General features: G+C 41.1%; 1 protein-coding gene across 4 annotated transcripts in view; it reads left to right on the top strand.

Annotated features, from left to right (window-relative positions):
- DENND5B (DENN domain containing 5B) overlaps nucleotides 1-23304 on the top strand; it is a 167768-nt gene that overhangs the window by 107170 nt on the left and 37294 nt on the right. For all 4 annotated transcript variants that reach the window (XM_073321423.2, XM_073321415.2, XM_073321442.2 and 1 more), the window contains 6 exons: nucleotides 893-1124; nucleotides 4495-4645; nucleotides 13198-13291; nucleotides 16865-16996; nucleotides 21920-22072; nucleotides 22576-22654. In XM_073321423.2, coding sequence (XP_073177524.1) covers nucleotides 893-1124; nucleotides 4495-4645; nucleotides 13198-13291; nucleotides 16865-16996; nucleotides 21920-22072; nucleotides 22576-22654 — 841 coding nt within the window. The remainder of the gene's footprint in view (nucleotides 1-892; nucleotides 1125-4494; nucleotides 4646-13197; nucleotides 13292-16864; nucleotides 16997-21919; nucleotides 22073-22575; nucleotides 22655-23304) is intronic.

Raw genomic sequence — 23304 nt, 5'->3', positions numbered from 1 at the left:
TCACTTGATTTCAGTGTGGCTTTTTAAAGGAAGCAGTAGTGCTCCTATAGCATCAGCTTTGTTTTTTATATCCAAATCCTACGCTAAAAATGACACAAGGAGGATTAACATCAGAGAAAAAACAAAAATGATTTTATGTCAGGTTTGACAAAAAGTAGAAATGCCGCCTCTAATATGGTCTTTAGCTTATCAGTATTTGACATGAGGGTAGCCTGTTCCACTCCCCCCCTCAAAAAAGTACACGTTTTACTAGGCTAATTTCTCTAGCATTTCTACAGATGCTGTCCATTTTGGTGGCTTGTCAGGTGAAACCTGAGTAGAGGATTTAGCCACACAGCTCAATTTTAACAGAAGTTGTGTAGATAATTACCTTCGTCAGGTTTAAAAATCTCAGCCTAGGTGTCTTCTCTTTCCTTGCAACCGGAGATTGCATAAATGCGTTGAGGAGCTTCATCTAACCTTTATCCATGTATCAAACAGTTGTTTCCTTGACTCTAATAGATGCAGGTAGTTAGGTGGATGCTAATTAGCCTTGTAAACACAATAGAGTGCTGACAAGGAGACAAAGGATATCTGAGGTTCCCAAACTGTATGCACTTGATAGTGGTCCAGAGGGAGATGAGATGTCATGTGATGCTGGCTCTTCCTGTTTCCAGATGCTAAATTGCACTAAAAGACACTAAACAATACACTAAATACTTCTCCACACAAGTAATTGCTGTAGCTATCAGAAAGATGTTAGGATCCACCCTGTGAGTATGTTTGGGAACCTTTAGATACATGAACTAGTAAGTCTTTTCTGTCTCTGTTCTGTAGTATAGGAGAGGTTTGTTTAATAAGTGTCAAGACAAAAAATAACGATACGGCACTAATTATCTGTCCCTTATTGCAGGCTTCTTTCCTGTCGGACCAGCCTGAGCCTTACCTGCCATTCCTCTCACACTTTATTGAAACCCAGATGTTTGCAACTTTCATAGATAATAAGATTATGTCCCAGTGGGAAGAGAAGGACCCTTTTCTGCGGGTGTTTGACTCCAGAATTGAGAAAATTAGACTGTATAATGTAAGGGCTCCTGCACTCCGGACATCTATATACCAGAAATGCAGCACTTTAAAAGAAGCAGGTATGTCCAGAGCTGCTAATGTTCAACTTCAAAAAATAAAATTCAAGGGTACAATGGGGAGAATGAAGACCTTTAAACAAATTAATTCTCAGCCATTTGAGAGAGAGATGAGCAGCTTGTTGAAGTGAAAGCAGTACTTAGCAGTATCACTGTTTTGGCTACCGAAGCTTTTTTTGAACACTAAAGGTGTAGGGAGAGTAAGCCCAGGCCGCCCTCCTCCCCTCCCTGACTCTATTTCATGAAATTTTGGAATTTTAGAATGAGTTTCAGATTTTTGTGGTCTCTGTCTCTCTTCCTGACTTTGAACAGCTTTTGGTGTTGCTCGGATAAGCTGAGGGGCAGCTGCTCTCAGGAGCAGCACTGGGTAGAAAGGTTGAGTTCCTGGGCCAAGGTGTGTGGCAGCACTCCCCCTCCATCTACTCTCATGAGGAGCCAGTTTTGGACAGACTGAATCACAAACTCTGCTTCGGGTGGGGTGAAGGGCACAATAATCAAATGGGGAGAAGTTAATAGAAACAGTCCCGAATAGAGCCTTTGGGGATGTCGTATCACTCCACAGTGTGCTGTGCACTGGAGGCTGCTTTTTAATTCTTTACGTTCACAGGACACACTTTTTCCCCTCAAAATCCTGCACAGGGATTTAGCCATGCAGCACCTGTTTGGGGAATTTGTGCAGCTGAATTCCACCGTATCACTTAGGAAATGTATCCCTAAAGCTATTAGGATGCTAAAGAAATTATTTTCAAATGTGTTTTTATTTATATAAAGCTTTTTAACTGTTGCTAAAACTCAGCATGCTCCTACCTTACAGAAGAACAGTAGGAATGTCTGTTTTGATTAAAAACCTTTCTAATTTGCAGGTCAGCTATCTATCCAACGGCTTATTTCTGTTGATATTGTGGCACCAGAACCTCATATTCTGTCTCGTGAAAGGCAGCAAGATGATAGTAATAGCAAGTCTCCTTCATGTTTTATCGGTCACATGAATTGTGAACCCAGCACCAGTCGCTTGTTTCTCTAACCAGCTATTTCTGGAACCGTCAGAGCAGGCATTTAATCTTCCATTCTTGTGCCTCCCAGTATTTTGTGCTATCAACAATAGAAGACACTAAGACTAAGTGAAACTTAATATAAAAAACCCATACTTTCTAATACAGAGGTTCTCAAACTTTTTTTGAGGGTGCCCCCCCCTTTGAAAATAATTCAGGTCATGACAACCCTCCATCCCCCAAAGTGATAGCAAATTACTGTACATGCTCGTAGGGACATACTCCTAGTATTGCCACCCTTATTTATGTGCAGCTGCTGTTGGCAGTGCTGCCTTCAGAGTTGGGTGGCCAGAAAGTGGCGGCTGCTGTCCCCGTTTCTCCCTCTTCCCCTCCCCGTGCCCCCAGCTCTCTCTGGCAATATTTTGTGTGATCTCATGAGCCCCCCTACAGTAGCCTTGGGACTCCTAGTTTAAGAAATGTTGTTCTAATAACAAAATACCAAAAGATCCGCACCCTTTCAATCACAACTCTCTAAAGTAGAATACGGGTTGTGGGATGTGCTCTTCACAAAATAGTCTAGGTCACAGCTGTAATTTCTCCATCTTTCATATTTATTCATCTTTAGAATCATTAAGACTAAAAAATCCATTTACTTTAGTGTAGTGCAGGGGTTCTCAAACTTCATTGCACTGTGACCCCCTTCTGACAACAAAAATTACTACACGACCCCAGGAGCAGAGGCCGAAGTCTAGGCCCCGCTGTCCTGGATGGAGGGGCCAAAGCCCAAGGGCTTCAGCTGCAGGGTAGGGGACTGTAGCCTGAGCCCCACCCCCCAGGGCTGAAGCCCTTGGGCTTTGGCTTTGGCCCCCACACCCGGGAAAGTAAGTCTAACACCAGCCCTTGCGACCCAGTAAAATGGGGTTGTGACCCACTTTGGGGTCCTGACACACAGTTTGAAAACTGCTGGTGTGGAGGCTGTGAAGAGCTGAATAAACCAAGTAATGTTTGGCAAATACAAATTTTCTCCACTTATGTTCATTGCTCATTGTGAATCAATAAATTGAACTGGTTTGGAATTTTTGGTCCCATTTTACTGGAGACTTGAGATGAAATCCTGACCCCATTGAAGCCAGTGGCAGAACGCCTGTTGACTTCAGTTGGGCCTGGATGTCACCCTTTGTTTTCTAGTGAGTCTTTCTGCCTCCCTGTCATAGCCTTGAGGGCTCCTAGTTTTTTTCACCTTCTTTACACTCCCCACTCTTCAGGCCTCTTGATAGTCACCAACATCCCTTAATCCTCATGAGGATTGGATAGGACTTTCTTCAGAAGTGGTTATCAGTAACAGTTTATTTAGATTCAGGAGAATGACTTTGTAATCAGAGGACACTTCCAAGACCAGAGTATGGCCTCCTGCGTGCCCAAGGAAATAGACTGAGAATACAGCCTGGGCCTCTGGTGTAATAACACAGGGCACTGCTAGCCTTTAGGTGACTGAGCTAGTCTTTTTATTCTAAGTTTTAGGGATAAAGATGGTTAAATCTGACCCATTGACTCAGCTTAAGTGATCATCCTTTTCTCAACAACAAAGTGTCTTTTCCCTCAAATATATTTTTGTTGCCAGTAGTCTGCACTAAATGCCTGCTTGTTTCATTTTTGTCAGTAGTAGTTTTCCTAGATCTAAAGAATTATTTTAGCGGACCTGTTCATGTAATAACTGGTCAAGTGTGACATTAAAAATGAAATAACACCACAAACATTTTCTCATTTTTCATAAGTGAAGCATGTGAGAGAAGTTCCTGTGATCACACTGTGCTTCTGCTTGCCCCTCCCTCAAAATAAAATGTTGTCCTTAGCTGTCAGTCTGCGTATTAGTGAACTGTATTCCTGGCTTTGTCGAACAGCTAATAGGTTGAATAACCTAGTGTCGCACACTACTCTGCATTTCAGTTTTAGAACTCTGTTCATGCCACACTCTGGGCCTTAATTTTCCCCAGCTGACAGGACTGAGAAGTACTGCAGAAAGAGGATGCTTACACAGTGATGATTATGTTCCTCTCATCACTCCACTACAGCAACTCTTTCCTTTGAGCAGTCCCATAGAGTCACCTGGTAGAGGTGGTCTTGGGGGTGTGTGGAGTGAGGGAAAGGAAAATGTCTCTAATTTAGTGGTGGAGAGGGAGCTCCTCAAGATGCATGCATGTCCCTCTCGACATTAGTATGTACACATGCTTTAGAAAGTTTCCTGCTTGCTGTATCTAAAATGATCAATTAATTAATTGTAGAACTTAACCATGCTCTGATTTTGTGCAAGTTCCCTGCTGTGGCGCATGCTTCAGATTAGGACACTAAAGTAGTTACTCATTTGTCCATACCTTTTGCAGCCCAATCGATTGAACAGCGGCTCATGAAGATTGATCACACTGCCATCCACCCACACTTACTTGATATGAAGATCGGTCAAGGCAAATATGAACAAGGGTTCTTCCCAAAGTTGCAATCAGATGTGCTGGCAACAGGACCTACCAATAACAAGTAAGCCCCCTCGTTATTTCCTGGACTTCTGAAGATATTTTACTAACCAGGTTTCTCTTATGATTGACTCACTCTATGGACAGAAACCAAGAATTATTGGTATTTCTTTCCAGTCCAGTGAAATGGAGGCAGCTTTCACCATTTCTGTCTTCTCTGAAGTGACAGCTTTTGAGTTCACAGCTAGCTGACTTTATGGTGTCTCTTTAAGCTAATCCTAGTTTTTGAGATGGATACAGTGATCATTTTTTGTTTGATTCAGTCACATCATGTACTTACTGTGTCCACCTCACACTTGGCATTGTTTAGTTTTGTCCTTGATTTAATATAAATTTAAAATGCTACTTACACCATCAGTTAGAACTAAGACTACATACAAGTCCTGGCATTTAATATGTATTAATTTTTAAGGGAAGCAAAAGGTCACAAGAAGAAATCAGTGGTCGGCCAAATTAAGGTCATTAAGGAGTTTAAATATATTAGGAACAAAAGAAATTCTACTGGTCCATTACTAGATGGAAATGGTAGAATTGTCAATAATAATGCAGAAAATGTAGAAATGTTAATAAATACTTCTGTATTTGGGGAAAAGCCGGATTTTGTATTCAGAGCATAGGATAATGGTGATGAAACACTTTCCATTCCAACAGTAATTCAGGAGGATGCTAAGGAACAGCTCCTAAAGTTAGACATTTTTAAATCAGTAGGTCTGGGTAACTTGCACACTAAAGTTTTTAAAAATAGCTGTCAGGGGAGCACTCTAGACCATTAATGTTGATATTTTTCTATAAGTCTTGGAACACTGGGGGGAGGAGCGGGTTTCAGGATGACTAGAATAAAGCTAATGTGGTGCCAATGTTTTTAAAAGGGTAAATAAATACTATTCCAAGGCAATTAAAGACCTGTCAGCCTGACTTTGGTCCTGGACAAAATAATGAGATGGCTGATACAGGATTCGATCAACATAGAATGAAGAGGGTAACAGAATTGCCAGTTAACATGGGTTTATGGAAATTAAATCTTCTCAGACTAATTTACTTTTGAGAGATTACAAGTTTGGTTCAGAAAGGTAGTAGTGTTTACATAAGAGACTTCTGTAAGGCATTTGACTTGGTACTGCATGGCATTTTGATTAAGAAACTAGAAAGATCAAAGTCTACAAGGCACAAATCAATTGGATTAAAAACTGGGTAACTGATGTGTCTCAAAATAGAACTGTAGGGAATGGTCATTGAATGGGTGTGTTTCTAGTGGGATTCTAGAGTACCTGGTCCTATGCTATTTAACATTTTTATCAATGACCTAGAAAATATATATATAAAGTAATCATTGATAAAGTTGGTAGGTGGCACAAAGACTAAGGGAGTGGTAAATAACAGAGGATAGGTCACTGATAAAAGTTGATATTACTTTTGTATTTGGCACTGGTGTAACCGCTACTGGCATACAGTACCCAGTTCTAGTGTCCACAGTTCAAGAAGGAGAAATTTGGAGAGAGTTCAGAGAAGAGCCACAGGAATGATTAAAGGATTTGGGAAAACTTGCCTTCATCGGGAACAACTCAAGGAGTTGTATCTATTTAATTTATCAAACAGAAGGGTAAAGGGTGATTTAATCAGCTTGTAAGTACCTATGTAAGGACTTGTCTACATGTAAAATGCTGCAGTGCTTCAGTGAAGGCACTATCTATGCTTTCTATGGTTCTCCCATTTGTGTAGGTAATCCACCTCCCCAAGATGTGGTAGCTAGTCAATGGGAGAATTCTCCCATTCACCTAGTGCTATCTGCACCAGGGGGTTAGATTGCTTTAACTGCATTGCTCAAGAGGTTTGGATTTTTTCCTGAACAATGTAGTTATACCAACCTAATTTCCTAGTGTAGACCTAAGGAACAGAACTATGATAAGAGAAGACTCTTCAATGTAGCGGAGAAAGTATAACAATTCTTGGAAGCAGAAGCTAGACAAATTCACACTTGAAATAAGGTGCACAGTTTTAATAATGAGGGTAATAAACTGCAGGAACAATTTTAACAAGAGTTGTAATGGACACTCAATCACTAGAAATTTCTTAAATCCCCAGCCTGGAGCCCCCTCCTGCACCCTGAACTCCTCATTTCTGGCCCCACCCCAGAGCGCTCACCTCCTCCCACACCCCAACCCCAATTTTGTGAGCATTCATGGCCCCCCATATAATTTCTATTTCCAGATGTGGCCCTCTGGCCAAAATGTTCACCCCTGAAGTATGATGTTGATGTTCTTTCGTTTCTCTTGTTTCGTTTGAAAAGAAAACTTCCAAGTTTATTTTAAGAATTCCATAACAAGCTAGTGGCTACTCATGATCCAAACTCCTCTATCCATATCTATTGCAATAAAACAGTGGCCATCTTTAAGGAAAAGTCCATTTAATTTTGATGCTCATTGAAATCGACCCACCTACAAGATGATAGTATAAGTTTTCTGTTTCAAGATCTAGCAGGTTTTACAACCTTAATGGGACTTCTAATGTTTGCCATCTTTGTAGTAGTAATATGGTAAAAGAATCCTAATAACAGAAAACAAAGCTATGTAAATGTTTCATGCTTCTTGATTAGTCCATTGTTAAATTATAGTGAATCAAATATGCTCACAGCACAAAGTAAAACAATTTAATAAGCCCTTGCTAACATGTTCAGTCTAAATTGATTGTTGTAACTCTGTAACATGAAGCTTGATACATGAGATTAAATATTATTGAGGAAAACGTGTATCAAGGTTGGGAATGTATGAGCATCAAAGCAATTTGCGGAATGAGCAGTGAGTGCCTACAAAGAATAACTGAATGGATTTTTGCCCCAGAGACTTTCCGTCCCTGTTCTTTCCCCTAAAGAGGTTGGTCAGTGAGAAAGTTTTGCTTATATGTTAATTGTTGTTCCTCCACTCTACATGTTTGGCCCTGTTTCTCCTCTCTTCTTCTGCCATATCTCTAATTCTCTTACCTTCCACCATCCTTTCCTCACTAGTCTCTGGTCTGTTTTTTCTTCCTGCACCACTTCCTGCTGACTTCATGCTCTTATCTCTGGCTCCTATTTCCTACGTTACTTTGTGCACCCCTTCTGTAACAATCTTAGACAGAGGTGTGATCCAATGGTTTGAGCACAGGCCTGGGAACTGGGATAATTTTTGTTACTGTATCAGCTTTGCCATGGTCTTACAAACTTGGTGCCTCAATTTCCCTGCCTTTAAAATAGGAATACTGCTTGCTTACTCATCTCACTGGGATACTGAGGTTTAGTTAATGGTTGTAAAGATAATGTGAATTGCTAAGTAAGTACATAAGTATTATCCTCTGTCTAGTTTCTGCTCAGTAAATGGTCTTCATTCTGGTTTTCTTAAACTAAGTTTTGTAAGCCTATTGGGGCAGGGACCATGTGTTCTGTATATCACTGAGTGCTCAAGAAATATTAATGTTTCCTTGACTTCCCTTTCCACACGTTAATAGCCACTTTAAGGATGGTGGCTTTTATAAGGCCTTTTTAAAATGACCACCTAAGCAGCCACACTGTCACTTTTTGCATAGAATGGGGCATCTTTGCACTGCATCTAAGTAAAAGGCAGTTAGACTCCATCAGCCTGAAATGCAGATCTTGCGTAACCCATACAAATAAAAGAATGCTTTCTTTTATTTGAAGTGTAAATAACATATATTTCAGATTTACGTTTTGTTAGCTAATATGGCAGAGCAGTGATAAGAGTAACAGGAATGCTCTATTTCAATGTTTTGTTCAAATGCTTTTCATTAAGACTAGAATTTGACTTATTCTGACTATATGTATGCAATCTGATTGAAAGTGAATCAAGGATGGTTTAGAGGATTCAAAATCCAATACTTGAGCCTTTTACTTTTTGCTCCCTTGGTCAACCCCAGTCTAAAAGCATAATGATATGGTGCCTCTTGCTCTACCCTTTGAGAAATGGCTAGATCTACATTAATAAAATGGCTTGTGAAATGTCATGCATGAAGAACTAAAGATGACATGAAAAATATGCATCCCCATTCCTACAGTGCCCCACAGCACCATGTACTTATTATGTCTATACCGTGTGTGTGGTGTTTGTCACCTTACAGACAAAGCTCCTGCCTTAAGGAGTTTGCAGGCCAAACACCACATGGGAGAAATGGTTTAGTACTAAGACGAAGAGAAAAGTGGCACCTGTGGAATTGTCATCACCACTTCCTGCAGCACTAGGTGGTTTTATGCCATTCCTCCAAATCACTTCCATTTATATAATCTGACAAGATTACAGTGCAAAACAGAATGGCTGCAGGTCATTTTACTTAGCTTTTTCTCCATATTAGCTGTTTAAAAGATCTCCTGTTACCACCAAAGCAATGAAGTCGCAAAAAAACCCAATCTGTTCTGCCCTGTAAAAACAAAAACAAAAAACACCTCAGCTCCCTTTATCCTCCAGAGAGTTGAATGTAGAAATCTGCTACAGAAATCTAGTACAGAACACACCTCAAGCCCCAAATTGTCAGCCAAACTGTTTGTTGCAAGATACTGATCTTGGTTTTGACCTTCCATTTGGTGCTACTTTGATTTGGCGGCTACTAGAGCTTTTGTTCTATTTGTTGATATTCTAACTCTGTGTAGAAGTATACTGAGCTGAGCAAATCAAATGCAGAATTGTTTACATATACATATCTCTCTCTCTCACTCACTCCCCTATACTGTGTGTACGCACGCATGCCTCCATTTGTTCTGAAGATGTAATAAATCTCCTTGCTAGTAAATGAATACAAAAGCTGGAGAAGTTGATTGATGGTCACCAGTTTATGGCATGATGATGCTGGCAACAAAAGATCAAGCTATTTCATGCACATGAGAGGGTTTAAAACATATGTTACTTGTGGGTAAAAGGTGAACTGCCAAGGTTTGTAGGCCTAAAAAGCAACCTACCTTGGCAGCTGCTCTTTGTCGAAGGGCTTATCTTCTATGGTATAGGTGAATGTATTTCTTGTCTCCTTCCCCTCTGTGTTCTGAGCATGTCCATCTTAGTGGTGATGATGGGGAGTTACATAAACATGTAACATTAAGTTAACATTAAATGCAGTTTCTTCATGTTCTTGTGCCCTGTCAGGATGTTGTATACGCTGCAGCACGTGCCGTAGCTATGAATCGTAAACTGCTTCCACTCACTCCTCTCCCCTTTTCATCTGTTGGAAAAGAAAAATATGCCTGACTGCAATATTGAAGTTTAGTCCTTGTGTATGTGAGACAGCTGTAGAAGTATATTGTTTTTAGGCCTATCAAACTTGACGTTGGCTTTCATGCTATTTTATTAGAGAAATTAAACACCTCAGGTATGTTACCTTTAGAAATGGACATCGTTAATCCTTTCCCACCACACACATGCACACATCCATACCTAAAAATTGTTTAAAGTGCTGAAGAGTAGTTTATTTACTTTCTACCTGCCAGGACTCCCTTGTCAATAGACTTCTTTTCAGGGGCTTGCTCGTATGGTTCCCCATGTTTGAGTGGAAGAATCATTTCTCTGGCTCCTCCTCTGAAATAATACACTGACAGGAGTTCTTCCTTCATAAATACTGTGGAAGTGAGATGCCAGGAGCATACCAAAGTGGCCTATTGTTCCCTGCTCATATTTACCATCTGTTCCAGGGCATTCCACAGGACAGTCCTCAGAAGTAACCAGAACCATGTTAGTAGTAGCATTTTCTTTGAGGAAGAACAAACAAAATAGGTCACTCATAGATACACTGACCTCCATACTTTCTGTATGTATGAAGAAAAATTAATTTTAAATCTGATCTTTGCCATTAAATATTAAAACCGCTTAATTTTTCAAGCAATGAGATTTCAGGCAAGACCTATGTGGCCCAAGAAGAGAGAGGCTGAAATGTTCTAAAATTCCTTCATCTTCCCTGCTTACCTCCTGTTAATTCTTCACAAAATGTTCCAGCCAGCTCCCCCAAGAGATTCAAAATCCCAGTGGGTTGCTCAGACTCTTTCCCCTCTCCTCCCTCATTAGTCATCAAGCTACCAGGAGTTTGCATGGCAGTGGTAGAACGGTAATGGCAGCCGAGGCATAGCTGAGCCATGCAGCGTAAATACCCTCTGGTTTCAGGTGGGTTTGTACTGTGTTCAGCCCAGCTGTGCCTCGGCTACCAGCGCCACAGCCGTTTCACTGCTAGTTAGACTCGTGCTAGCTTGATGAGAGCTTGCATTAGTCTGTGCCCAAGAGAAAGGGAGTCTCACCCCTAACTTGTAGTGTCGACATAGCCTTAGATGTTCACTCAGCTCAAGCATGCACCATCTTGACCACTTTGATTTTCCAATAATTGCAACAACAACAAAAATATGAATATATGCAGGTGGAGGGGAACTAAAGCGCTGTCCAGAGTTCAGACTAAATATTAAAAATTAAGTCGGGCTAAAAAGCAAAGCCAGATTTAGATTTTTCTAAACCTATCATTTTTGCTCTCCTCTGGACTGTCTCCAGTTCGTCTACATCTTTCTTAGTGTGGCACCCAAACCTGGACACAAGCCTCCAGCTGAGGCCTCACCAGTATTCAGTAAAGCGGGACAATTATTTCTCACATGTTATATTTGACAGTCTTGAGTTTATCTTAAAAAAAAAAAAAAAGAAAAGAAAAAGAAAACGCAGCAGTGATGTTAGCCTTTTTCACAACTGCATCTCATTGTTGGCTAATGTTCAATTGGTGATCCACTATAATCCCCAGATCCTTCTCTGCAGTACTATTGCCCCTCTCAACCACAGAAGTTGGTCCATTAAAAGATATTACCTCACCCACCTTGTCCCTTGTGTTGTTGCCTTGTCACTTACTCCCCATTTTGATTTTGTGCATTTGATTTTTCCTTCCTAAATGTAGTACTTTGCCCTTGTCTTTATTGAATTTCATTTTATTGATTTCAGACCAAACCTCCAGTTTATCAAGGTTGTTTTGAATTCTAACCCAGTCCTCCAAAGTACTTGCAACCTCTCCCAGCTTTGTGTCATTCATAAATTTTATAAGCATATTCTCCACAAAATTATCCATGTCATTAATGAAAATATTGAATAGTGCTGGTAATCAGGACAGACGCTTGCAAGACCCCTCTAGATACTCCCTCTAAGATTGACTGTAAATCACTGGTAACTACTCTTTAAGTATGGTCTTTGAACCAGTTGTGCACCCATCTTGTAGTAATTGCATCTGGACCACATTTCCCTAGTCTGGTTACGAGAATATCAAGTGGGACCATGTCAGAAGCTTTTCTAAACTTGAGATAAATCACATCTTCTGCTTTCCCACCCCCCATCTACTATGCCAGTAATCCGGTCAAAGTAGGAAATTTAGTTTGGTTTGGCATGATTTGTGATCGACAAATCCATATTGGCTGCTATTACCTGATTATCCTTTAGGTACTTATAAATAGTTTAATATTTTGTTCAAGTTTCCTTCCAGATACCGAAGTTAAGCCGACTGGTCTGTAAATCTCTGGGTCCTCTTTATTTCTCTTTTTAAAATTAGGTGTTATTGTCTGCCCTTCACCTGTCCTCTGTGACATCACTCATTACAGAACTAATCAAATAATGAAGTTCTAATTAACTTTTAACATTACTTTGGCCCACCACTGGTTTTTCCTTGTATTTCTTTTGATTGAGGAAATGCACAATATCAGTGCCAGGAGGTTGATGTGAACTAGCGTAGTCCTGTGGGCAGTAGTAATAGTCAGTTTTTGTTTGCTAGCATTGTGAGGAGGAAACTGAATCCTGTAATTCATTATGTAAACTGCTACAGCCCCGTATATTTTATTTTAGCATGTAATCCATCTGCAATAGAAGTGTCACCAAAGATGATGATGATGCTACTTATATTCCTGGTTGGTTGTTTTAAAATAAATAAACCAGCAAAACTACACCAAATCCAACTCAATGAGATGTGTTGTAGAATGTTCTCCCCCCTCCACCCACCCACCCCCCAAAAACTGTAAACCTTAAATTCAGTCTGCCCTAATGTAATTTTCCTGGTGTACTGTGCTATGTGTCCTGTATACAACATTACACAGCATTTTCATTCAACTTGGCATAGAAAGGTTGTTAAAAACATGCACAAGGACAGGTAGTATGAAATTAAACCAATGTTGAATGCCATTGTTGGCAAACAAGTTAATTACAAAGGAGTGGAATACAAATTGAATGTTCAAAAACTTCAAAAAACACACATTTTTGGTTAAGGTAAATAAATACTATTTCCGCGTGCTCTGATTTTATATACACTACTCTGTACACAATCATCAGCCAGTCACTAGTAACTTGTGCTGTATTACGTGAGACCCCGCAAGCATCCTTTTTTTGGGGGCTTTGCTGGTTCCCCATCTGCCATGAAGCCTTACCTTTAGGGTTGTCAGAAATTCATCAACACTGATACATGTTGTAATTTACAAATTTTTATGCACATGTGCTGCTTAGAAATGCATAATTTCTTCACGCTTACTGCAGCGACTGACAAAAGCTTTCTCTTCTGATTTCTCTTATTACATAATTTCAGTCGGTGGGTCAGTCGAAGTGCCACAACACAGCGCAGGAAAGATCGCCTTAGACAACATTCAGAACATATTGGACTGGACAATGATTTAAGAGAGGTAGGTGATATCTGCAGGCACCAGGGGGCTTAAGTCAAAGAACATAGACTTAACCAAAGTGTATTTTGCTGCCTTCTGCAATGTTTGTGCCATAAGGTTTTCATTCATCTTTGTGACCATTACATGATGTACATATAATTTATACATCTAGTATGTAATTTTAAGATGTTCAAAATTGTGTCCATGCACTGTAGAGATTTTGTATTTTCTAAATTGAACTGTAAAGCAGTGTATTAGTGTAGATTGTTTAAACTACTACCGTAGCTGAAAATTCGTAAATACCTATACTGCAAAATGCAAATGAAAGTCAGACTTAATATTTTACACCAATTTTTCCATCTTATAACAAATCAAAGTTTTAAAATACTAAACTCTGAGGCTCTGCATCGTAATAAAACAGACTTTTGCTAATATAGACCCCAATCCTACAACTATACTTATTCAGGCAGACCCATTTGTGTGGATGGAGTTGTCAGATTTGGGCCAGTAAAAATTATTTGAGTTTTTCAGATATGTTATGATAAACACTGACCACTTGGCGACAAAAAGGAGGAGGATTTATTGTAAGCGTTCTCTTTTGTGTTGCCTAGATTAGAAACTTTTACTAGTTAGCCCATTTAAAAGGGAAGTATTTGGTGTGGATTTATTTGGGGTTTTTTTGTTTTTTGTTTTAACTTGTATCCAAAGCTTGGAAACTTCCACACATCTTGTAAACCTCAATTACTTGTGTGCTTTTTCCTGTCTCTTCAGTTTCTCCTTTTGATTGTTTAAAAAAACATTTTCTGCCACATTTTTCACTGTGACTGTATTTCTTGTGCTATTTTTATCATTAGAAAAACAAACAAAAATCCACCAAGCCTTTATACTGTTTTGCCATTGGCCTTACTGAATAAGCTTTACCAGGGTTGCTCTTTGAAATTAAAATATTAAGTAAAATTGAATTCTTCAGTCGCAACTTTAAAATTCAGTTTCATTGAAACAAAGCAAAACAGCCTTTATAAAAGTTTGTTGCTATTTTTGTTAATGTGACTTTGTAAATATAGCTTTAAACATTGCATTGTATATATCTCAGCATAACCCTTTCAGTGCTTCATCAAGTATTTAATTTTTTCTTTCTTTTTTGTTGTTGTGGATCATATGCATGCTTGTTTTGCTTTGTCTCCTCTCTTTCCTTCGGGCTTTTCTGCCATTGGTATATCTGGCTCCTCTTAGCCATCGGAGGAGCTTTTGATTCATCAGAACTCAATGGCATTCTGGGAGTGGGATCAGGGGCCACCCCCTCCTGCACGACCTCCTAAAAAATCTTTCTCTGAATGCTGCCTGGTATGTTTTTTTTTGTTGTTTTGTTTTGGTTTTTTTGCTGAAAGCTGCTTTGAGTGGTCTTACTAGAATAAGGAATCACTCTTCAACATCACTTCAATCTCTCCTTTTTGTAGCACATACGCACACCCCTGCAGTTACTGAAGTGTGGTTACAGTCAGAAAAGTAACACTGAAAATGAAGTCATGGGATTTCATTTTAAGCCTCTGACTAAGTTTATGCTCCTAAAGTTGTTTTTTCATGGCTTAGGATCTCAAGTTCAAGCTGTGTCCTTCTGTGTTGTGATATTAGGCCACAAGTAAAGATTCGGCAGTGAAAGCTTAAGTAGTGATGGTAGTTGGCTGATACTGATGCACAGGCAGAATAGAATCCAGCTTGCTCTTTCTGTAGCAGACTTGCTCTTCTGTAGAACTTGCAGGACCAACAGAGTTAGCAGGATTAAAAATGTTTGTCGGTATGTAATACATTATGATTTGACGACATGCTAAGGAGTAGAGCTCAGTTGTCTAAATTTTTTCACTCTTCAGACTATGACCGCACTTTGATTTATTTTCTTTATCCTTTTCCCTTTAAAGAGAAGTTTTATATCTATCCCTGTTTAGTTATTCCCCTTTCACTGTTCTCATAATGTTTATTATTTTGGCACAAATTAGATGAAACTACTATTGTGAGGCTGCCAGATGTTGAACAGAATACTTTCATTTCGTTATTGCCTAAAACAACTTTTTAATGTTTTTATTCCTTTCTCATCTTATTTATGCATAACAATGTTTTGGGTTCAATTAGAGATGATGATAACCAGGCGTATGTGCGTAATAGCTCAGATCTATTGAACAGGCTGTGAGTTAACTTGTCCAAATTTTGCATTCTGCCATGATCTTCCAACATTTTTTTTTCATGCTCAAGCAATTTTGGTCAACTCACAGCAACACAAATTTTGGAATTTGTTTTCATTAAACTAATTTAAAATTATCTCCTCTCCAGACAGGGAAGGTCTGAAAGTGCTGCAGAAACAGTCCCTGTGCATTGTCTAGCTCTAAGTAAGCCCTGCAGCCCAATTAAACAGCAACACTATATATCTCTGAAGGAAGTACCATCCAGTCTTTCTGTGGGGCCTTAAGTGCAGACAGAATTAAGTGGATGAAAACAAGTGGGAAATTCTTGAATCTTGAGACAACACCTACCCATAGCAGGAGACAGTTCATTACAATATGGGGATATGAGCATCATACTTTTAAATTGTTTTATTCAACAGCATTCCAATAGAGTATCAAACTTGTAATCATCAGACCTATTTTTAAGTACTTGTCTGCTGAGTTTAACAACATTTTATTTAAAAAATGGGTGCCTAAAGTTAGGCTTCTAACTCCACATTTAAGCACCTACATCTGTGGTCTGACTTTTAGAAATGCTAAGCACATAGCGTGCTCTCTAGTGTGAATAAGTGTTCAGCACTTCTGAATATCAGACCACAGATTTAAATGAACTTTAGGCACTCATGTTTTTAAAACCTTGGCTTTACACTGTTTGTCTGTCTACCTTGCATTAATGCCATTTTCCAAAATGAGTCCAAAAATGGAGTTTTGTTTAAAACAAGTCTAAGAATTAATAAACTCCCCAGTGATTAAGAAAGCTTGTCAGTAAGGACAAGAGCCAGCTTGTCCCACATCTTTTTTTTCCTAAGCCAAAATTCTTTGAAATCAATGAGTCCAGCTTCCTTCCCCTTTCCACACACTTGTTTTTCTAGTTCTTTCAAAAGTATTTTTCATTCAACTTCATGCTAACTTCTTTAGATTATTCAGTGGGCTTTTTCATCCCTTTTACTCGTGAAAATCAAATAACAATGGAAAGAAATGTTTAATGCAGGTTTAGACTTTTATGCTGACTGAAACTATCACTTTGGCTAACTCTGTAGTAGCTGTAACTCTATAATAACTCTGTAGTAGCTGTAATACTAGCTAATAACACAATCCACGGGCTAGTTCTGTTTGACGTTTTGATTGCACATACCACACTGGAGTGAGTGAGTATGTATGTTTTTATTTATTTATTCCCCTCTCTCCCCCACCCCCACCCCTCTGTTGGCCTGTGGAGTGTTACACTTCTCCACTCCTATACGTAAAGCTTCAGATAAATCACTACAGTGCATAGATTTACATGCTGAGTCCTTTTTATATCCGTGCTTAGCTGTCAACAGTTAAGGAAGTCAGGGAATCTGTCGTGTCAGACTAATGCTAATTCTGTTTCTTTTAGAAATACATGCAAGAGGCAAGGAGTTTGGGGAAAAATTTAAGGCAACCCAAACTCTCTGATCTTTCTCCAGCTGTAATTGCTCAGACAAACTGGAAATTCGTGGAAGGGTTACTGAAAGAATGTCGCATGAAGGTAAGTGTTTTTTAAAAAAAACCATGTATGTTTTCCACCCTTCTATAAGCAGAATGAAAACCTCTTTGAGGAGGAGTTGCAGGAAAGATCCATAACAACCAAACTCCCATTGCTTTCACTGGTAGTTCTCTGCTTTGAGACCTCACAGAATCAGACCCTCAGTTGGTCCCCTGGTATGCAGGGCCAGATTAACCCATAGGCTACTAAGGCTATAGCCTTAGGCCCTCCTATTTTTAGGCCCTACTGGTCAGGAAGGGGCCACAGCAGGGGCTGGGTGAAGGGGAGCAAGCTTGCTCACGTACTCCTGCTGGAGCGCTCCTGCCAGCAGGAAAGGCAAAGCAGTTCCCTGTGGCTCGGCAGGAACTCAGCTCCCAGCCAGCTGGAAGCAGCAGACCCGTCTGAGTCTCCCCACGCTGCAGGAACATACTGTCAGGTATCCAGTTAACCCTGGTGACCGGACACTAAAAATCCGGTTACCACGGGAACCCGTGCCAGCCGTGGGTGTAGTTTCAGCAGGCATTGCCCCCCACCCGCCAGTTTCACCCACCCCGGATTTCTTTGGAGTTCTGCTTAGCTGTCAGGGAGGGAAGAAGCTCCCTCTGTCCCTCTCCTCGGCTGAGGCTGGCAAGCAGCTCCAGGACGCTGGGTCCTAGTGCCCATCACAGTCATCTTCTGTGTGTGCTGGGTCCCATCTCTGGACAACTGGTGAGTGCCTGTGTGTGGGCAGGGAGGGCAAAGGTGTGCCGGGGGCAAGAGGCAGTACCAGAGGGGTAGGATGGGAAGTTTGCACAGAGCCTGCACACAATCTATCCAGCTCCAGCCAAAATTATTGCCCTCCCATGTATAAGGAACCAATTCCCACACATTTGTAGGAAAAACAAAACATCCCATTCTGCTTACCAGTACTTTAACTTTTACAGTACCCCCCATCAAGGGGCTTCAGATTTATGATGCACTATGTTCAATATTGTATTGAACTGTAATAAAATCAAAGAAATCCAATTTTTTTCTGTGATGTATTTTTTGTACTGAGATGAAAGAACTTGGCTGCCTATACCTTATGCTCAGCCTAGTACAGAGGTGGGCAAACTACAGCCTGCGGGCCATATCAGGCCTGGCCCTTGAGCTCCTGGCTGGGGAGGCCAGCCCCCGGCCCCTCCCCTGCTGTTTCCCCTCCCCTGCAGCTTCTGCTTGCCTTGCCACCAGCGTTCTGGGTGGCGGGGCTGTGAACTCCTGCCGGGGAGGTGCTGCGAGAGGTGCTGGCCTGCCCTGGTGCTCTAGACTGGGAGGTGATGTGGCTCTACCCAGGCATCATGGCTCCAGCCAGGCATCGTGGCTGCCAGTCCTCGTGCTCTGAGTGGCATGGTAAGGGGGTGAGGAGCAGGGGCGTTGGATAAGGGGCATGGAGTCCTAGGGGGCAGTCGGGGATAGGGAGCAGGGCAGTTGGATAGGCATGGGAGTCCTGGGGGGCCTGTCAGGGGGTGGGTGTGTGGATGGGGTCAGGGGACAGGGAGCAGGAAGGGTTGGATAGGGGGTGGGGTCCTGGGGGGGTGGTTAGGGGCAGGCGGTCCCAGGAGGGGACAGTCAGGAGACAAGGAGCGGGGGTGGGGTAGATGGATCGGGGGCTCTGAGGGAGGCAGTCCGGGGTGGGAAGTGGGAGGGGGCTGATAGGGGACAGGGGCCAGGCTGTTTTGGGAGGCACAGCCTTCCCTACCCGGCCCTCCATACAGTTTTGGAACCCCAATGTGGCGCTCAGGCCAAAAAGTTTGTCCAACTCTGGCCTAGTTCCATAGACCAACACATCTTCGTACTTTTAAGGGGTGGCAAAAGCACTGGAGGAAGCTCAACACACAATGTTGTAGGTTTCTCCCTCCCCTCTTCAAGGATTTTAAATCCACTTCTTAGCAGGATGTGATAGAAAGACTGGCTGATTAGGCTAAAGGTGGGTTCTGTCCATTTGCTGGTTACCTAGCACTTCAATCCATCATAAAAGTACCTCACATTTGATTTCTTTTGAGTTTCATTCCAAAAACTTAAAGCTAAATAAACCTGAAGTTAATCCTAATTTTTCTGCCCCAACTCAAACTAACTTCTCTCCCAAGTGGAAAATGTTGGGTGAGCATGGAATATGTGTGATTTGAGAGGGGAATGAGAACACAGGCCAATTCCTGCTGACAGTTACACCTGTGTAGCCTTGTTGACTTCAGGGAAAACAGATTTTTGCACAAGAATAGATTTTGGTCCCTTCTGCTTTTTCACATCTGGTATAAGCAGAATCTCATTAACTTTCCTCCCCTAAACTCTGAGCACTTTAAGGGGAAAAAAAATAAGCAAGGTCTGCTTCATTTACACATGCAAATGAAACAGGAAGTTCTCCCTTCATTCTACACCAGCCTTAAACACCCAGACCTGATGTAATCAGGGTGTCACTACAGCAGCCTTGGTTGGATGGTTCTTTTGAAAGATCCTTAATGGTTCTTTTAAGATGCTGATTTTCAATGAAGTCTTTTTGTTCAGAAGGACAGAGAACACGAAGGAATAGCTCAGTTTTGTCAACTCCTAGTCATTCAAAAGGTGAAAGTCTTTAAATTAAGTTTGTTTAATGTTTGTCTAGTGATTTTGAAGAGCTAACATAGTACAGAAGTGCTAAATATTGTGACTGGGCAACCATCTAACGATTTGTGTCACTTCTAGCTGTTACCTTTTTCTTACGGACAGCTTAAAACAAACACAAACAAACTGTGGGGGCCTGGTGTACAGAGAATTCATGTTTTAAAAATGCTCATGTCAGAGCGCTCATCACAAATTCTCGAATAGTGTGATGGGGCAAGGCCAGATGGCTATAGAAAAGTAGTGGGAGATAGATATATTAGCTCCAGGATAAACAAATCCCTGGTACCAGGATAAGTGAAACGGCAGCTGCTCCAGGTCAATTAAGACACCTGGGGCCAGTTAAGAACTTTCCAGAATGCAGGGAGAATGCTTGGTTGATTGGGACACCTGAAGCCAATCAGGGGCTGGCTGAAACTAGTTAAAAGCCTCCCAGTCAGTCAGGTGGGTGTGCATGTCAGGAGCTGTGGGAGGAAGTTGTGCTGTTGGAGAGGCTGAGTAGTACACACCATATCAGGCACACGGAAGGAGGCCCTGAGGTAAGGGTGAAGTGGAGTAAGGGCTGTTGTGGGGGACGTAGCCCAGGGAATTGTACATGTCATGTTTCTAAAAGATCAGCTACCATAGCTGATACTATTTGGGTCCCTGGGCTGGAGCCGGGAGTAGAGGGTGGGCCCGGGCCCCCACCTTTGCCCCCTGATTAATTGCTGAGACTGGGAGACCACAGAGACTGTGCAAGGAAGGATAACTTCTCCTCACCTCCCTTGCTGGCTTATGATGAAAATGGCTCAGTAGACTGTGACCCTTGTCTCTAGAGAAAGAAGGGTTACGTGGAGGGTCACAGTGAGCCTCTGAGGCTCGCAAAATCCACCAGGAAACACGGGACCCACGGAGGCAAGGACAGAGCTTTGTCACAATAGACAATACTTAGTCCTGCCATGAGTGCAGGGAACCAGACTAGATGGCTTCTTGAGGTCCATTCCAGTCCTATGATTCTAATTGTGGAAGAGCTTGGTGACAGAATGGCCTGATATGGTGAATCTGTGGAGATTAACTACACAAACTGGGTATCATCCCACAAATAATATTTGGGTTCACTGTGAAAACAGTAATTCATTGTCCTCAGCCAGTGCAACACTGGGAGGCAGCTTTCAGAGCAAGGCAGCCTAAAATACAATGCCACCCAATGTAATTTTCCCACTATTGCTTCCTCTACTACAGTGGGTTTTACACCTGAGTGATTTTCTTTTATATAATAAAAGCTGGCTGCCTCCCAGATTGCAGACAGAGTGAGACAGGCTATATGGTGTAGAGGCCATAGTTTGGGGGAAACACCTACAGGGCTTGGCTTTGCACTGTGCCATTTGGAGAGCTGAGGGTAGAAGCACAAGGTTGAAAGAGGTGAGTAGGATGGGGAATGTTTCAGTGTTCATCCTTCTTCAGATGAGCACTCTACTACCTAGGATGGCTAAGAGAAGGACAGGGTAGCATCCCTCTTGGTACCTCTTACTCAAAAGTATCTGTTTGTTCTACTCCCACTCAATTCTTCAAACTTGTTAATTTTACATAAATAAATAATATGTAAATACGTACGTAGATAAATGTTTGACATTTTATTTTTTCGCAATATATAATTCATACTTAGGCCCTTCCCTCCCATTAGGCTTAGGCCCCTCATAACCTTAAATCCGGCCCTGCTGGTATGCCAGAGATAGTTACCGGGCAGAGGACCCTCTCCCTTGGTATGTCCAGCTACTAAATTGCATTAAAAGAAATACATTTCTTTTCCAGGCATGTTGTAGAGATTTTATGGCATTGGGAATGGGGGAGAAGAGGTGGTATGCGTGATTGCAAATTGGAAAGAAGGTGTTCATATAAACTCTATTAAAATGTTCACACACTGACAAGGTTTTGGGAGCCTCTACCAAAAAGGAGCAGTCCACAGAGTGTAGTGACCATTGTGTATGCTACCCATGAAGTCCTTGTTTCCAGTATAGAGCACCTCTTCCATGAACAATAGAAAAGCCCTCCTGTGTAGCTGAAGAAACACAATTTGTTGATGTCTAAGTATAATTGCATCAGTCGTAGTTTATGCAGTATCAAATTCCTTATGTTATACATTATATAGAAACTTATCTAAAATTAATATTATTTTGACTATAGACATTTTGTAATCAGAATTGATGTTTCCGTGGCCAGAATTCAAGGGATACTGGATGATTTTAAGCCAGTAGATGCACTCCTGAAAGTTTACTAATCTGTATATTTCACAGCTTGCTGGATATATACTCTGTAAATCTTGCTGTTTTATAGACTAAACGTATGTTGGTAGAGAAGATGGGCCATGAAGCAGTAGAGCTGGGACATGGAGAGGCCAACATAACAGGACTGGAGGAAAATACATTGATTGCTAGTCTTTGTGACCTGTTGGAAAGGATTTGGAGCCATGGTCTACAAGTCAAACAGGTTGGTAACTTGAAACTTGGTCAGGAAAAAGCACATGTACACAATACCATTTTGCACATATTAAAAGTATTTCCTATAATCCATCCCTTTAAACTACTACTTAGCTATATCATTTCTCAATAGACCTGAGGGTATCTAAATGCTTCAAGGCGCAGCTATTCATTTCCTAAACTTTTTGTGAGGCTTTCAAGAGACGCCTTTCCACAAATTGTAATAATAAAATAGTTTTTTCCATCCTCGAGCAGTGAAGGACTGGGGAGGGAACACTGAGGAGAAAAACAATGGATACAGAGAAAGCTTCATGATCACAGGAAATTACTTGTTCTGTGAGGTGGTCCTTTCCTGTTCGGTTGGTTTCTTTGCTCAAGAACAAAGAATTGAAGCAAGAACCCAAAGTTACGTTCTGGATTCACTAAATCACCAGGCTCTAATCCAGTATCTAGCTTTTTAATTTGGCTCCTTTCTCATTTATTTTAAACTTCTCCTATATGTTCTATTTTCAGGGGAAATCTGCTTTGTGGTCCCATTTGCTTCAGTACCAGGAAAGGGAAGAGAAGCAAGAACATATGACAGAGTCCCCAGGTGAGTATTCAGGAGTTTGCTTTCCATATATGGTCTCTAAGATTCAGCAGTAAGCAATCTTGGTTCTGGTTGGCCTAAGGCTGCAGAACTTTGTGGTGGATTTTATTTTGTATTTTCAATGTCCGTGATACTGACATCACACTTGTAATTTGAGTTCTTTCAAATATTTGATCTCTAGACTAAACAGATGGCTTATTTGCATCAAATGATGCCATAACTATTACCATCTTCAGGAAAACGATGGCATGTGTCATTTTGCTTAGTTTCTTCCATTTAAACTCTGACTAAGCTGCAACTAAGGTATGAAAAGTCGGTATGTTTTCTGAAGTGGTTTACAGAAATGTAGGGCTGAAAGGCACCTCAAGAGGTCAAGTGCAGCCCCTTCCTCTGAGGCAGGACCAAGTATACCTAGACCATTTCTGACAATAAGGAGCATTTTGTAAATACTAGACAATATTACAGTGTGCCAGACTTCAGTTGCGTCCAGTTGGATTTATTGAAGACATGAGGCCCAACTTGAGGCTGCAAATCTTCCATCAGTGAGAATGGTCTGTCTTTTATAGCATTCCTCAAATAAACAGATGTACAAATTTTTATTGTTATCTTCTATAAAATATTTAGAAGTCTTTAATGGATTTGTACAAAAAAAG

The sequence above is a fragment of the Lepidochelys kempii genome, chromosome 1 (assembly GCF_965140285.1).
Source record: "Lepidochelys kempii isolate rLepKem1 chromosome 1, rLepKem1.hap1, whole genome shotgun sequence".
NCBI classification, from domain to species: Eukaryota; Metazoa; Chordata; order Testudines; family Cheloniidae; genus Lepidochelys; species Lepidochelys kempii.
The sequence above is the reverse complement of the archived record's forward strand: the minus strand, read 5'-3'. Positions and strand labels throughout refer to the sequence as shown.